General features: G+C 38.8%; 1 protein-coding gene across 1 annotated transcript; it reads right to left on the bottom strand.

Moving 5' to 3' along the window:
- Positions 1-1,672: 1,672 nt before the first annotated feature.
- On the bottom strand, positions 1,673-9,790 carry LOC100924255 (protein FAM25A). The gene is made up of 3 exons (XM_003755208.2): positions 9,665-9,790; positions 2,585-2,659; positions 1,673-1,854 (listed from the first exon to the last, which is right to left on the bottom strand). The coding sequence occupies exons 1-3, from the start codon at positions 9,735-9,737 to the stop codon at positions 1,730-1,732; spliced, it is 273 nt and encodes a 90-aa protein (XP_003755256.2). The 5' UTR covers positions 9,738-9,790; the 3' UTR covers positions 1,673-1,729.
- Between the last annotated feature and the right edge of the window lie 6,308 nt (positions 9,791-16,098).

Below are 16,098 nucleotides of genomic sequence, written 5' to 3'. Positions count from 1 at the left end.
GCCAGGATTCAAATCTAATTTGGCTAATTACAAATCTAATGCTCTTTCCATTCATTCCATCCCATTGCCTCCCCAATGATGGCCTGGATCCCTTTCCCCAGAGGCATCTTGATTTTTTTGTTAACCTACAAATTGCTTGGGTTAACTTGTCATGGAGTCGCATCCATCTCTTTATGACCCTATTTGGGATATCCTTGGCAAAGATACTGGAGTGGTTTGCCATTTCCTTCCCCAACTTATTTACAGATGGGGAAACCGAGACAATCCAGGTTAAGTGACTGCCCAATATCACATGGGTAGTAAGATGTTTGAGGTCAGATTTGAACTCAAGAAGATGAATGAGCCTTCCTGTCTCCAGGTCCAGCACTGTGCACTATGGCGCCACCTGGCTATCCTAGGGCTGCACAGTCTTTGGCAATGAAAAGTTGCTAATAAATTATCAATTAACTGATCAACTCAACTGATCAAATTAAATGTTTATTCCCTCCCCATTCCCATTTCTAAATCTAATAAATTTAGATAGTTTTTTTTAATCAGCTGCAGCTTCTAAGAATAAAGGTTAAGATTGTTAAACCCTGCTCAAGGTGGTTTAAAGCCAAACAGTTTCCCTTCAGAAGTGTAGGACTCTAGGGAAAAGTTCCATATCGCTTATATTCCAATTCTTCTGGTTTACTTTATTGGTAGCCAAAAAGTTTAAAATCTCTAATAATACCTAACATTTATATAGCACTTTAAGTTTTGGAAAGCACTTTACAAATATGATCACATTTGATCCTTAACAATAACCCTGAGAAGTAGAACCTTTTATTATTCTTATTATCCCCATTTTACAGATGAGGAAACTGAAAAGGAAAGGGTAAGTGACTTGCCTAGCATCATATCTGCTAAGTGTCTGAGGCTAGAGTCTTCCTGATTCCAAATCTACTATCCCACCACTATTCCATCTTGGAATTAAAGTTAGGTTATATAGCAAATTATATTGAAATAATAAGAATGGGTTTTTTTTTTAGCTTAATATATTTTTTTATTCCTGATCATGTGGTCATATAGTCTATGAAAGCAAATTTGAGAGCATATATTCACTGATTTTTTCCCTTTTTATTTACAAAACATATGCATGGGTAATTTTTCAACACTGACCCTTGCAAAAACCTTGTGTTCCAAATTAAGAATGATTTTAAAGACTGTAGACAATATGGGCCAAAATATAATCAATACCTTAGTTCCCCTTCAAATATTGGGGTATAATGATTGCTTGCTTAGTTTGTATGTTGGAGTTGAAAATTTGTTAAAGATGTTTAATATCTAAGCTAGAAATACTTTAGGAGTCATGTGGGAAAAAAAATCTCTCTAGGAGAAAAACATAATTATTTGTTTGGACACCATCAAACTGTTGCCCTACTTTCAATACGTAATGTCAAATGCATAGAATTTCATGGGAGCATAGATTTATAGCTAAATTGGTTCTCGAGCCCTCCCACCCAATTCTCCATGATCACAAATTTAGTGGCAGCATATACATTTTAAGCAGATCCTCTTGAAGCAAATCTAGTGTACTTTCCACTGTCCTACCAGTGGTTACTCAGTTGTTTGGGGAATTTGAATCATTAGGAGAAAAAGACTTTCTCTGAATTTCTTTGCCAGTGGTGAGCAATAAAACCAGTACCCAAAATGGAATTCACATGGCTTTTTATTTTGTCCAAGCTGTGATGGCAACGTTGATCCTAGTTTATTGTTGTCCTAGTTTATTCAGTCCCTCAGTAGCGTGCATTATTGTGTTGGTCACTGTATTAGTCACCTCCTTGATAGCTTTCTCTTCAGTTTCTTTTGCAGCTTTGACGACATTTGCAATGGCTTTCAAGGATAAAGAGAAGAAGAAAAGGGTATGAATACATGAATATTGTTCAGCTTCTTTATTGGTAGTATAGCCTAAAATCTAGTTTGTCCCTCTGAATTATACCATGCATCTAGTCCAAAAAAGGAAAGTTGTTTGACCTAATTCAGAGGGATCAGCTAGGTCATATGCCATACTACAATACCAGGCCACTGGACTCAGATGGTACCAGAGAAGAAAGTGGGCAGGTGACCTTGCCCAGTTCTCCCTCACTTAAATCCAGTTTACTTCCATGTCATGGCATTCCCCTCCTGGTCCTCTTAGAGAATGAAGGACAAGCAATTACAACCATGCAAATTGCCTCTTACTCTGAAATAATACTGTTAACTTTGATGATTTTTTTTTTTTTAACCAAATGGAACCCAGGGAAAAGCAATGAGAAGCCAATACAGTTTCTTTGTCCTATCAAAGTCTTTCTATAATTAAGTTTGTATAGGTTGCCCGTCTCTCCAGGGCATTTTTATTTATTTATTGCTTATTGCTTTTTTTTTTCAAAATAACACGTTCTCTGGGTATTTTAAAAAAAATTTAGACAATCTCATAAATATGAATAATAGGAAAAGAAAAATTATGCCAAAATGAAAGTTGGTACCATTGAGAAGAAAAAAGAATTTATGACCCATTTGAGCCATGCTATTTCATATTTGGCTTTATTTATCTTTAAATTCTCTAATTTAGAATTCCTCATACCTTTCTCACCAGCATCCTTGGCATGTTCCACTACTTCCTTGACCACTTCCTTGACCACTTCTTCAGCCATGTGGACTAGAAAGGAGAGAAAGCACAAAACAAAAATAAGTGCTCCTAAATTCCTCCAACTTTGTATAATTCTAACCTAATAAATTTATATGTTAAGTAATATAAATAAATAACCTCCCAGAGAAGGATTTTTATCAGTCTTTTGTTTCCAACTCTAATTCCATGTTAATTCAATATGATTAGTTCACAAATGAGTCCATTTATTGCAAAAGAAAATGAGTCAACAAGCCTTTATTATATATGTCAGGTATTATACTAAGTAATGGGGATACAAAGAAACACAAAAGATAGTCCCTATTCTCCAGAAGTTCATGATCTAATGAGGGAGATGACATGCAAATAGTTATATACAAACAAGATCTTTACAGTATGATATTTTTGCATATTTATATATGTGTGCATATATATATAGGTAGGATAAATTGATAAAAATACATATTGGATAAATTGAAGATAATTAATGAAAGAAAGGTATGAATATTAAGGAGAATGTGAAAAAGCTCATTGTAGAAGGTAGAATTTTAACTAAGATTTGAAGGAAGCCAGAAAGACTAGGCCATAGAGACATAAAGGAAAAGTTCCAGGCATAGGGGATAAATAGTGAAAATGCTAACAGAGTCAAGAAAAGGGGCAAGGAGGCTGCTGGCTCTGTACTGCAATGGGATTGAAGGGGAATAAAAAGAAGTTTGGAAAGATAGGACAGGTGGGGTGATGAAGATTTTTATCTTTGATCCTGGAGATCATAGGGAACCATTGGAGTTTACTGAAGGGCAGTAGGAATAAAGAAGATGGGATTGCAACATGGTCAGAGCTATACTTTAGGAAGATCCCTTTGGCAGCTGAGTAGAAGATGGATTAGAGAGAGGAGATATGGCTAGAAGGTCCATTGGCCAACCTTTGCAATAGTTCAGGGGTTAAGAGATAAAGGGTCTGCACAGTATGGTAGCAGTGAAAGAGAGAAGGGGACTTACAGTACAGCTATTGCTATATGGGTGAAAGTAAGGTATGAGGCGAGTCTGGGTAACTGGGAGAATGATGATGCCCTAGAAATGCTAGTACATATCAATAACAGTAAAGTTAGGAAGGGAGAGAGGGTCTAGGGAAAGATGAGGAATTTCAGTTTGGAAATGTTGACTTTAATGGGATTATCCCATAGGAAGTTAGAGATAGAAGTCTGAAAATTAGGAAGTTAGAGGTTATAGACAGATAAATGAATCTGAGAAAGCAATAAATTAAAAACAACAATGTTAGTAAGACTTCAAAATATTAGAGATCTAACTCTTTAGCTCTATGAACAGAATAATTTCAACAAAATAATACTCTGTGATCTAAAAATAGTGGTTCCCTCCAAACTGTTTCATGTTTAAATTTCAGAAAGATGATTTTCATCTCAATTTGCCTTTGTCTTTTTTACATTTTTTAATTAAAGTTTTTTATTTTCAAAACATATGCATGGATAAATTTTCAACATTAACCCTTATAAAACCTTGTGTTTTAAATTTTCCCCTCCTTCTCTCCACTCCCTTTTCTAGATAGCAAGTAATCCAATATGTTATGCATGTTAAAATATATGTTAGTTTGCCTTTGTCTTAAACATATTCTCTGAATTCTTGGCAATATTCAGAGCTGCTTCCTTCCTCCTAATAACAAGGTATCTCTGAGATCCATGGATTGTTTGGTAAAAAAAAAATTCCATCCAGGATCCTTGTCAAGTTAGTTAAACTATCAGTCTCCAATGTATTTAAGATACAGAGTTTATATTTCTTTTGTCTACATTGCTTCAGCATGTCACAATAACTATGAAAATATTTCTTTTTTTTTAAATAATAGCTTTTTGTTGTTAAATATATGCAGATAGTTTTCAGCATTCATCCTTGCAAAACCATGTGTTCCAAATTTTCTCCCTTTCTTTCCCCTTCCCCTCCTCTAAACAACAAGCAATCCAAATACATGTTAAATGTATACAATTGTTCTATTTCCACATTTATCATTGGGCACAAGAAAATCAGATCAAAAAAGGAAAAAAAAATGAGAAATAAAGCAAACAACAACAAAAAAGTGAAAATATTATATTGTACTCGACATCACTCCCTACAGTACTCTTTCTGAATGCTAATGTCTCTCTTCATCACAAATCTATTGGAAATGACCTGAATCATCTCACTGATGAAAAGAATCACATCCATCAGAATTGATCATGGCATAATCTTCTTGTTGCCATGTACAATGTTCTCTTGGTTCTACTCACTTCAATTTATGTAAGTCTCTGGGCCTTTCTGAAATCATTTAATTAAAGTCCCATTTTCCCATATCTCTTCCAACATTCATCATTATCTTTTCCTGTCATTTTGGTCAATCTGAGAGGGATAGAGTGGTACCTCAGAGTTGTCTTAATTTGCAATTCTCTGATCAATAGTGATTTAGAGCATATTTACTATGAAAATATTTCACTACCAGTGATGTCAAGGGTTTTTTGGGGGGAGAGGGTTGGGAAAGTGGTTTAAGCCTTATAATAAATATCTCCATGCAAAATAAATTCTTATATTGGCCATGGTCAAAAATGCACGTTTCAAGTCTCAGCTAGAGTTCCATCATCTAAAGATTTTCTTCATATTCCTTAAGCTTTGAGTCTTTCTTCTGAGACTGCCCCAAATTATCATGTCTTCATCTTGTTTATACATAATTATGTGCATGTTGTCTTCCCCATTGGACTATGAGCTCCTTGAGAGTATAGACTGTTTTTTACCTTCCTTTTCATCCCTATTACTCAGCACAGTGCCTGACACAGTCACGGCCATTTAATAAATTTGAATTGACTGCCTGACTCCTGTCATAACCCTTTTGTCAGAAGATGGCTGACATTCTTCATCAATCCTTGGGAATCATGCTTAATCGTTGTGTTGATCAGAGTTCTTAAGTCTTTCAAAACTGCTTCTTTTGACACAGTTGCTGTTATAGGATAAGTTTTTTTTTTCCTGTTATCCAATGCCAGAATTTTAATAATCCTAAAGTTGTCCCTGGTTGAGCAAGACATTTAACATCTGAATTTCAGTTTTCCCCTTCTCTGAAATGAGGATAATACTGGAAATACCTACCTTGGTACCTCAATGTGAAGAAAGTAAGCATTTGAAAATTTGCTAAATTGTTAGATTTGCTGGAGAAAGCTTTGAAAACACTAAAGCACTATGGAACATAAGTATCATTCTGAAATCAGGAGTAGAGATGCTTCTATAATTTCTTTTTAGAAGTATAAGGGGCGGGACTTTGAAGAGCATGAACGGTTAGAGAATGATATATATTCCACTATCAAGTTTGCAGCTATCTGCATTTCTTCATTTATTGTGACGCAGTATCCCAGAATTAACATTTAAGTTAATTTTTTAAAAAAGCAACTGAATTATTGGAACTAGAGCGTGGATTATACTGAGGAGGTCCTCAGTGATGTGTTGAACAGAAAGAAACTAAAGAATTGATTCCTGAGGCAGGCAGGGAGAAGATACTGGTAGAAATCAGTTTAGCTCTATGGTCCCACCCTCTGGGAAGGTTATCCAGTCAGAAATCCAAGTTTTGTCAGACCCCTAAGGCCCATCCTCTGAAGGGATCTCAAACAATCTCACCTTCCCATGCCCTGTCAGAAATTCCAGTCATATCTCTGAGGTTAAATTTTTCTTATAAAATCTACTTATATGCTTGCCATCTAGGGGAGGAGGTGGGGGGAAGGGAAAATCTGAAACACAAGGCTATGTAAGGGGAAGTGTTGAAAAATTATCCATGCATATGTTTTGAAAATAAAAATAAAATAAAAATCTACTTATGGGCCATCTCATGGCTGCTGCCCTTCTTTGGGTCAGTCTGTTTCAAGGTACCTCTCCTAACTCTCTTATGTTTCCCAACCTCACTTTTCTTCCTTACAGCTAACTCTTTTTTTAATTTTTATTTTAATAGCTTTTTATTTACAAGATATATGCACGGGTAATTTTACAGCATTGACAATTGCCAAACCTTTTGTTCCAATTTTTTCCCCTCTTCTCCCCATCCCCTCCCCTAGATAGCAGGATGACCAATACATATTAAATATATTAGAGTATAAATTAAATACAAAATAAGTATACATATCCAAACCATTATTTTACATTTAACTCTTTTGGGGTGCTAAGTCCCTTTCAGGATTTAGCCTACCAGCTAAGGACATGCCCCAACCTCGTGGGTGCTCCCTTTCTACCGGATAATTGTAAGTTCCACTGAGGAACTTGTCTTTCATATGCTCTCCCACTCTACTTCATATTTACCATTCTTGGTGTCTATTGTGTCCCTTCATTTTGTCTGTAATCTATTCCCCTAAAGAAATTTACTTTTTGCCAAGGAGAATGCCATTGTGAATTCTTCACATTTCAACTGAACCCCAACTTTTGGTGACTGCCATTATCTCGTGTCTACATCACCCACATCAGCACTTAAGTAGAGACTTATCCTGCTTGATGTCTCCCATTCCCGTCCCCTCATAAAGCCCCCTCATAAGGGGAAGTTACCTAGAGGCAAATTTAGGCTTCTCCTAAGGAAAAAATCTAACTATGGGAGGTATCCAAAGCACATTGGGCTGTCTTGGGAGGTAATGACTTCTCCTCTTTCTTGAAGTCTTCAAGCAAAGACTGAATGAGCACTGGCATAGAACAGATTATGGTTCAACTACAGCTAAAACTAGATCAAAACTTCTTAAACTGTGGGTCTCAACCCCATATGAGGTCATGTAACTGAATGTGAGGGTAGAGAAATTATGATTTATTTCCTGTAAAATGTTTGATTTGTATACCTATTTTATATACCTATATACCCAGGGTTGCATAAAAGTTTCTTGAGTAAAAAAGGGTCATCCGTGAGTGGAAAAAGTTTAAGAAGCCCCGGACTGGATGGTATCTGAGATTTCTTCCAATTCTAAGAATCTGTGATAAGATGTTCCACAAAGATAAATAGGGTAGAAAGACTGGTTGCTCTTGTACAGATTGCTCTCAGTCACTGTCATACCAACTGGGCCAGGAAGAATCTTGAGAAAATGGCTCCATTACATTTTATATTCATCTCTCTCCAAACTGCTGAAACCCACATGAAAAAAAAAATGGATACGACAAGAGGTTTCATTTCCATGTTCTTGGCCTGTAATTCTGTCTCCTCATCTCTGACTCCTGCATCCCTGGTTTCATTTAAAGCCAGCTAAATCCCACTTTGACAAGAAGCCTTCCCCTATTACTTACTACCCTACTTAATACCAGTCTCTTTTAATACTCTCTCTTTTATCCTGTGTATCTTTTATCTATACATAGTTGTTTGTACATTGTTTATATGTTGTTTCTCCCAATAGATTGTGAGCTTCTTGAACCCAGGAACTGTTCTTTATCCCCCTTTCTGTCTTTAGTGCTTAACACAGTGCTTGCCACATACAGGCTTATTGACTGCCTGACTGTTAGGGGAAGGATATTTGTATCTTTGAGCGCCAAATCCTAATTCCACCCCAATAAAGCACTCTATAGAAAATAATGAAAGAAGAATTGAAGAAAAATAGTGTTGTCTGCTCACTTCAAAGCTCTTCCATCTGAGATCCATTTGTCTGTTTAAAGAATAATAGAAAGGATCCTTGAGCTTTTGAGATTAAAGCCACTATTTAAAATCAAAGCCCATCTGTCAGTAATAGGCTTTCTGAGTCATCATAAGGCCTTTTCTTTACCCTACAGCCCCTTTGAGCTCTAATATAGAGAGTAGCTTTTTATTTACCTTGTCAATCTACTTTTCAATTTGTTCAAATATCCATAGTTAATTAGTTACAGAGGCCAAGTGAAGGGAGGGCAAGATTATCAATCACTTCTTTAAGCACAAATCCTTAAAATTTCCTCCAAGGTAAAGATAAACTCCCTTTGGATATCTGTCTACAAAGTTATCAGAAAGGATTGTTTTTGAACAGAATGTCTGTCAGAGTTTTTGGAGAAGCCCATCTTTTATAGGTATTAAATGATCTGTCAGCTTCCATGAAGATTAATATGAGAACAGCACTTTATAAACAGTATATAACATGTGAGTTATGATTACATTTATCTCATAGATTCCTAGGTTCTAGCAATCACCTCAACCAACACCTTGATTTTACAAAGTAAGAAACATGACCAGGAATATGCCCCAAATCACAGGGCTCTAAAAACCAGATCTCTTAGCTGCCAGTGCTCTTTCCCATGGACCACTGCCCCAGGAACCAAGGAAAAAAAAATTACAGAGGTGCTCTTCTCAACGTATACCTGGCCCATTGCTGCCATCCAGTCATCCTTAGATGGATTCCTTCTTCTTCTAGGCCCCAAGTTCCCAATTAGCCAGAGCTTCCCCAGCAGCCATTGCAGTTGAACAGGTTCCTTTGGTGACTGGAGGCCAATTGGAGCAGGCCCTACAATTAACCTAACAAAAGCTTCCTCCTTTTGGAGTCTTTCAGTGTTTATCTTCAATTCCCCAATATCCATCAGAAGTGAGGAGAGTTGGAGGAGTGGAAGGAATTGATTGGGGGATTCTTTCAGCTGAGGTCCACATAAGTAGTCTTGTCTTTCCTAAAACTACCCATCATCTCCCCAGGAAGAGCAAGATCTCTGCAGAGTAGCCAAAAGGGAAATTTTCACCCAACCCAACCTAGCTCTCTCCTTCCCCTTCCCAATATTAGTCCTACCATGGGAAGCAGACTGGGGCGGAAGGTCTATAATGTTTTTTGCTGTTCTCTTATCATAATTGAGTCAAGTGAGAGAGATGTGGGTAACAATTTTGTTTGCTAGTTCCCTTTTGTTTCTTTTTCCAAAGCAGTGGAATAAAGGAGAGATCTCAAAATGCCAAATCCAAACCTACAAAATCTTCCTCCTGGATCATATTTATGGCATTTTCTGGAAGCACCCCCAGAGCCTCTTAGACTCCCTAACCCACCCACTGGCCTCTCCTTCCCCTCCCCTTTCAGATATGGAGGTACCATCCGGATGTAATGTTACTCACCTGCCCCTTCAGTAGCGTGCTCAGCCCGGTGGGCCAGACCCTCGGCGGCCAGCTTTCCTAAACCTCCCAGCATGATTCTGCCTGGTCTGTTCTTGAGCAGAGAGATGAATACTATACAGCTTCCTCCCAGCCCTGGCTTTTTATAGGCATCTATGGGCTCCTCCAAATGTCCATGGGGCAATGGGTGTCACGTTGAGGTAGTCAGGAGGATTTGGAGGTGATTAATCCATGAGGCATCAAACGGGGTGGAGAAATATATGGAGGGTGATTCTTTAGGGTCTTGAGCAAAGCCCTTTCCCAAGGGAAGTATCTTTCCACTGATGGTACCTGTGTACTCACAATCCACAAGCACCTACTATGTGCTGGGCTGCCTGGAGCTGGCATGGATATGTCCTCTGTGGGAGTGGATGGCAGAGCTGACTTCAGGGCAGCTAGGTAGTGCGTTGGGTAGAGCACTAGCCCTACAGCCAGGAGGACCTGAGTTCAAATGTGACCTCAGACGCTCAGCTGTGTGATCCTGGGCAAGCCACTTTATTCCCGTTGCCTCAAAAGAAACAAACAACAAAATGAATTTAACTTCTCCCTTCTCTTATCTCTGCTCTACATGGCTGCTAAATTGATATTGATAGTTCATAAGGATGACCACATCACATCCAAAATATGGATGTTGGGATTTGAAGCCCCTCATTCTGACTCCAGCCCAGCTGGAGGAGATTGTTCTTTACTCTATATTCTGCCCAACTTGACCTACAAATCATTTATTCTTGCACACACAACATCCCATCTCTCATCTTTGCTCAGGCTGTCTCCTGGAACATTCTTCCTTACCTATGACACTCCTTGGAATCCCGAGTTCCCTTAGGCCAACTTGTATGAGGCCTTTCTGACTCCCCTCATCACCCCCTCTACCACCAATTCCTTTTTTTTATAGTTATTTTATTTAAATTTATTTTTATTTTTAATAGCTTTTTATTTACAGGTTATATGCATGGGTAACTTTACAGCATTGACAATTGCCAAACCTTTTGTTCCAATTTTTCCCCTCCTTCCCCCCACCCTCTCCCCTAGATGGCAGGATGACCAATACATGTTAAATATATTAAAATATAAATTAAATACAAAATAAGTATATATGACCAAACCGTTATTTCACCAATTCCTTTGTATTAATTTTGTACTTTTTTCATTTCTGACTCTCCTCCTCACACCCTCTACCACCAGTTACTTTATATTAATTTTGTATCCTTTTAATTTCTGACTCCCCTCCTCACCCCCTCTACCACCAATTGCTTTTTATTAATTTTGTACCCTTTTCATTTCTGACTCCCCTCAATCACCCACTCTACCACCAAATGCTTTGTATTACTTTTTTACCCCTTTTATTTCTCTCAAATATAAACCCCTTCAGGGCAGGAACTGTTCATTTTTTTGGTGGTCTTATCCCTAGAATCCAACATGGTATCTGTTATATACTAAGTTTTCAGTAATTACTTATAACTGAATTTCTCAACCTCTGGGTTGTTGCATATAATACTCAAATGCTCACCAAGGCCATATGTTAATCACTTATTTCATCATGTATTTTCTCAAACAATTGGTACTGACAGTGCAATTGCTATCATGTGGATAACCTGTGAACTTTTTTAATAAGAAAAAATTGGAAATCACTGCTCTAAAGGTGTCTCAGGACTTCACCAGCAAAAGGAAGGAGAATAAGGGAAAAGTTTCGGACACAGGGACTTTGTACCTTTGAACATCTTCTTACTTAATTTACATTCGCTGCCTTCATGCAAAGGTTATCTTGCGTATAACTCATTACCTATTGATAATCTGAAGGGACTGGGGTAAAGCCAACTGATCTATAATTTACCAGTGTCTCCCTTTGTCCTGTTTTTTCAGAATCAGTGGCACATTGGCTTTGTTCCCACGCATAGGGACTTCTACAGGTCTCCTCCCAGTCGTAGAATGTTAAAGAGCTCTAAGGACCCCTGGATCTGTTGTTCCTGGGATCTCTGAAAAGGTAGCTAGGCTCCCTTCGCTGGTGCTGGTCTCGGCTCTCCTTGTCTGGTGAGCTCCCTTCTTCTTCTGTAATAATTGCTCTATCGTCCTCTGTAAGCTCACCTGAGCTGCCAAAGCTGGCTGATTGATCATTGTCCTTTGTTCTTGAAGAGGGCCAGAATGACATCACTATGTTAGAGTTAAGTTCCAGTGTGTCCGAGTGGCTGATCAGACCAATGTTTGCCCAGAGTGCTCTGCCACAGATCGGACACAATTAGTCCACGTGAACATTTGGGGTGGACTCTCTAACTGGGCACCTCATGTTCCTTCTGAGCTAATTCAGTTCTGCTTTGCCCATAGAGCCCCTTCTCTGATGAGGGCACACTGTACCCTCCTGGGCGGTCCTGTGCCAGTGTCTCCCATGTCATAAATCGATTCTAAAGCATTTGTATACCGAAAGACTTAAGAAAGGGATGCTTTATGTCCAAACAAAATATTATTGATACCCTCTTACTAAGTCCTTAATAATCATCTGGTCAGATTCCCTTATTTCTCACATGAAGACATTAAGATCTAAAGAAATGGTGATTTCTCAAGAGCTCCCAGGGAATAATGAACAAAACCAAAATCATAGGATCACTCAGTTCTTGGGATTCCAATTCTGTTTCTTTCCCCATCGTGTCATGCTCCATGTGTTTAACAGATAAGGAAGCCAACCCAAAGAGGTTACCCAGAATCTCTGAATAGGAAGGGAATCCAGTGGCCCCATACCTAAACAAGAATCCCCTTTGTTACCCAGATTTTGCTTAAAGACCTCCAGATCTAGTCAGGAAGACCCGAGTTCAAATCCCACATCAGAAACTTACCAGCTATATGACTCTGGTCCAAATACTTAATCGCTCTGAACTTCAGTCTTGTGGTTCATGAAATGAAATTTGTAAAGTGTTTTTTTTTTTTAGATCTTAAAACACTGATACATGTAGAATAGGGACAATGTTTGAACCTGTGATTGATAGAGGGAAATTCCTTATCCAGGAATTTCTCTCTATTAATGTAGATGAACACCTTTTCTGCAACTTAAGCACTGCTTAAAACATGGAGAAATCTGATGGCTCGCCCAGGATTGCTCAGACAATTTGTGACAAAATCAGACCTAGATGTTAAGTTCTGTGTGTATATTTCCAATATTGAGTCAGCCAGAAAACATAATATCCTATAACCCAGTGGTTCTCAAATTTTCATTCCCAGTATTTTTATATTATTAAAAATTATTGAGAAGCTATCCAAAGAATTTTTGTTTATGTGGGTTATATTTATAGATAGTTATCATATTAAAAATAAAAACGAATTTTGAATTTGTATAATCTCTGAAAGGGTTTCAGAGATGCACCTTTCCCCCTCCCCCCCCCCCAATTCTTTGGATCATACTTTGAAAACCATGTTATAACCAAAGTTATATTAGCTCATAGGTTTGGAGTTGGACAGGTCTGCAGAGAACATCTACCAACCCATTCATTTACATATGAGGTAACTAAGACTCAGAGAGGCGAGGTCACTTGTTCACAATCTCAGAGTAAGAAACTTTGCCAAGATCTGAACTCAGACCCCTCAATACAAATTTAATTCTTTTTTCACTAAACCTCTCTACCTTCAAAGGGTTAAATAGCCAAAACATCTTAATACACAAAAGAAAAATAGCTCACATTTCTATAGTATTTTATCATTTTCAGAGGTATTGTTCACTGTATACCTTAAAATAGGAATTATTGTTGTTTCTCTTTTGCATAGAGTAAACTGAGTTTCAGAGAGATTATAGGACTTGTCTCCAGTCAAGATGGCACAACATAGGACAGCTAGATGGCACGGTGGATAGAGCACCAACGCTAAAATCAGGAGGACCCGAGTTCAAATCCAACCTCAGCCAGTTAACACTTCCCAGCTGTGGCTCTAGTAAGTCACTTAATCCCAATTACCTCACACACACACACACACAAAGATGGAGCAACATGGCTAGTATGCCATGTCAGAGCTGAGATGCCAACCAAGTAGAGGGCTCTTTTCACTAGAACTACCTAAGATCATAGAAATCATCCCCATTTCCCACAGGATCATAGATTTAAAGCTGGAAGGAGCCTTAGAGATTCCTGAGACCAGTTCTTTAGTTTCTTGATGAGAAAAATGAAATCCAGAAAAGTTATGCTAATTGTTCCCAGCTAGTAAGTGTCTGAGGCAGAATTCTAACCCAGGTTTTCCTGATTCCAGATGTAGCATTCAACTTCCCTACAAGACTGCCTTTCCCTTCAACCCAAATCTATCTCAATGGGACCACAAGGAATAAGATATAAGACAGTGGTATCAAGCCCAAACAGAAATGAAAGCCCCTAACCTGTACATATGAATCCCATCTAGCCATATATTGACTTAGAAAAACACATATTGCCATTTCCTATATTCTATTGCATTTTTATATATTTTGATAAATATTTCCCAATTACATTTTCTTCTCGTTCTGTCCCCACTATTGCCACTGAATACTTGACACCCTTGATGTTAGACCACGGTTGCCTTCTTTGATGTCAATCTCAATGACTGGAGACATTTCCCAAGCATCGTTCTCCAGATAACCCATAAAATGACTGGGAAAGCCATAATGGAAAGAGCAAGGCTAGATGAGCAGTGGGGCACAGACATGAGACTGCTGCTGGGATGCAAGGGGCAGTGAGGCACCCCAAAGCCACTGAATTCTTGGCCAAAGAGTTCCTTCTGCCTACATGAGGCATTACTCCCCTGATCAAGGGTTCTCTGAGACCTGAGAAACTGAACAAAGATGTAAAAACACATATGACTCAAGAAGCACTCCCAAAGAATATGGCCCATGGCTGGATCATGGGATGAGACTTTATTTTAGAAAATTGTGGTTTCCTAAAGTGAAGCTGCTGTCATTATCTGGTTTCTGGGATTGGACTAGAGAGAGATAATTGGCGAGTGCCCCTGACATAGTGCCTGGGGCTTCCAGTCACCAAGTTGGAAAAGAATAGATTTTACTTAGGCCCTTTCCAGATAAGGGAAGAAGGATAAAATTCTCCTTCCATTTGCCCAAGCCCTCTTCACCACAGCATCTCCTTAGGGTCCCAAGTTAGTGGATGTGTGTATATGATGAGGGTGGAAGTGGGGAGCTGGGGGAGAGGGGGAAGGTTAGCCCCTTTTCACTCTGATAGCCATCATCTGACAAAACTAGGAGATTGTAGCGAGAGACACAACCGGGTCCCATGTTGACTGATCAAGCATGTGACCTTAATTTCCTGGACCCAGGTTTCCTCATTCTCCATGATGCCATCCTGCCTCAGCAGGGTGTGGGGCAGGGTAATTAGTATTTATACTAGACCTGGTTATCCAAGGAAGACAGGTGCTATTAAGATGCATTGTCTAATTAATGTCAATGCTATGAAGAAAAAAAATGCCCATGTTTGAAGGCCAGAGGGTTGGGGTTTGAGCACAGTGAGAGGTTAAAGAATGATGGAGGCAGCCTTTGGGAGGGTCGCCCCAGGGGAACCCCACTCAAGGTGACTTTCTGCAGAAAAAGACCTAACTTACTAGCTATGTGACTATGGATAAGTTGTTTAAGTTCTTTCCGCTCCATTTTCCTTATCTATAAGATGGGGGCAATAATTTCACCCATCTCACAGGATGAGTATGAAAATCAGTCAAGTGAATATATGGAAAGCATTTTGCAAGTGTCCTGGGGAGTTAAAGAGAGAGCCGGAGTGGGCTCAGTAGCCATACTCAACTGAGTGAGTTTTTGTTTTCGAAGTCTGGATGTTTAAAAACCTTCTGTTGACCCAGCTGTAAAATTCTAGGAAATGGTCCTTAAAAGGCAATAATCGGCTCGATCGGTGCTGACTCATGCTTTTTAATCAGTCAAAAACCCCTGACTGAGCAGTCCTGCAGGTAAAGTCCATTTTCCTGTCATACAACTCAAGGAGCCTAGTCAATATTTTGTGCAAATAGGATCATGACATAGAATCCTCCTTTTGGTTAGAATTAGTCCAAATGACCATGTAAATCACCAGGTAGCAAATGAAACTTAGACTGTTTGTGACTCAAACCCATGAATGTTGAGATTTATTTGAGGTTTTTTTTTTAGGGGAGCAGAGTATTTTAGCTAAGAAATCTGAATTTTTCAACCTGACAAGCTAAAATCTGATTCCCAGAAGACCTCCCTTTCTTGACCACTATTTCTCATTACTCACCCTCACCCCAGTTAGACTAGTGAGACCAGGTTCTTCACTGTCCCTGCCCCTCTCACAGTGTGTCATTCTCATTTCTGTCTTGTCCTGTTCCTCATGAATTCAATCTTTGGGTCCTTGCTTTCTTTCAGGGGCAGCTGGGTAGCATAGTAGATAGAGTGCCAAGCCTGCCCTCAGGAAGCCCTAAAT

This window comes from Sarcophilus harrisii, chromosome 2, assembly GCF_902635505.1.
Source record: "Sarcophilus harrisii chromosome 2, mSarHar1.11, whole genome shotgun sequence".
Lineage (NCBI taxonomy): Eukaryota > Metazoa > Chordata > Mammalia > Dasyuromorphia > Dasyuridae > Sarcophilus > Sarcophilus harrisii.
Note: the sequence above shows the minus strand (reverse complement) of the source record. Positions and strands in the feature narration are given on the sequence as shown.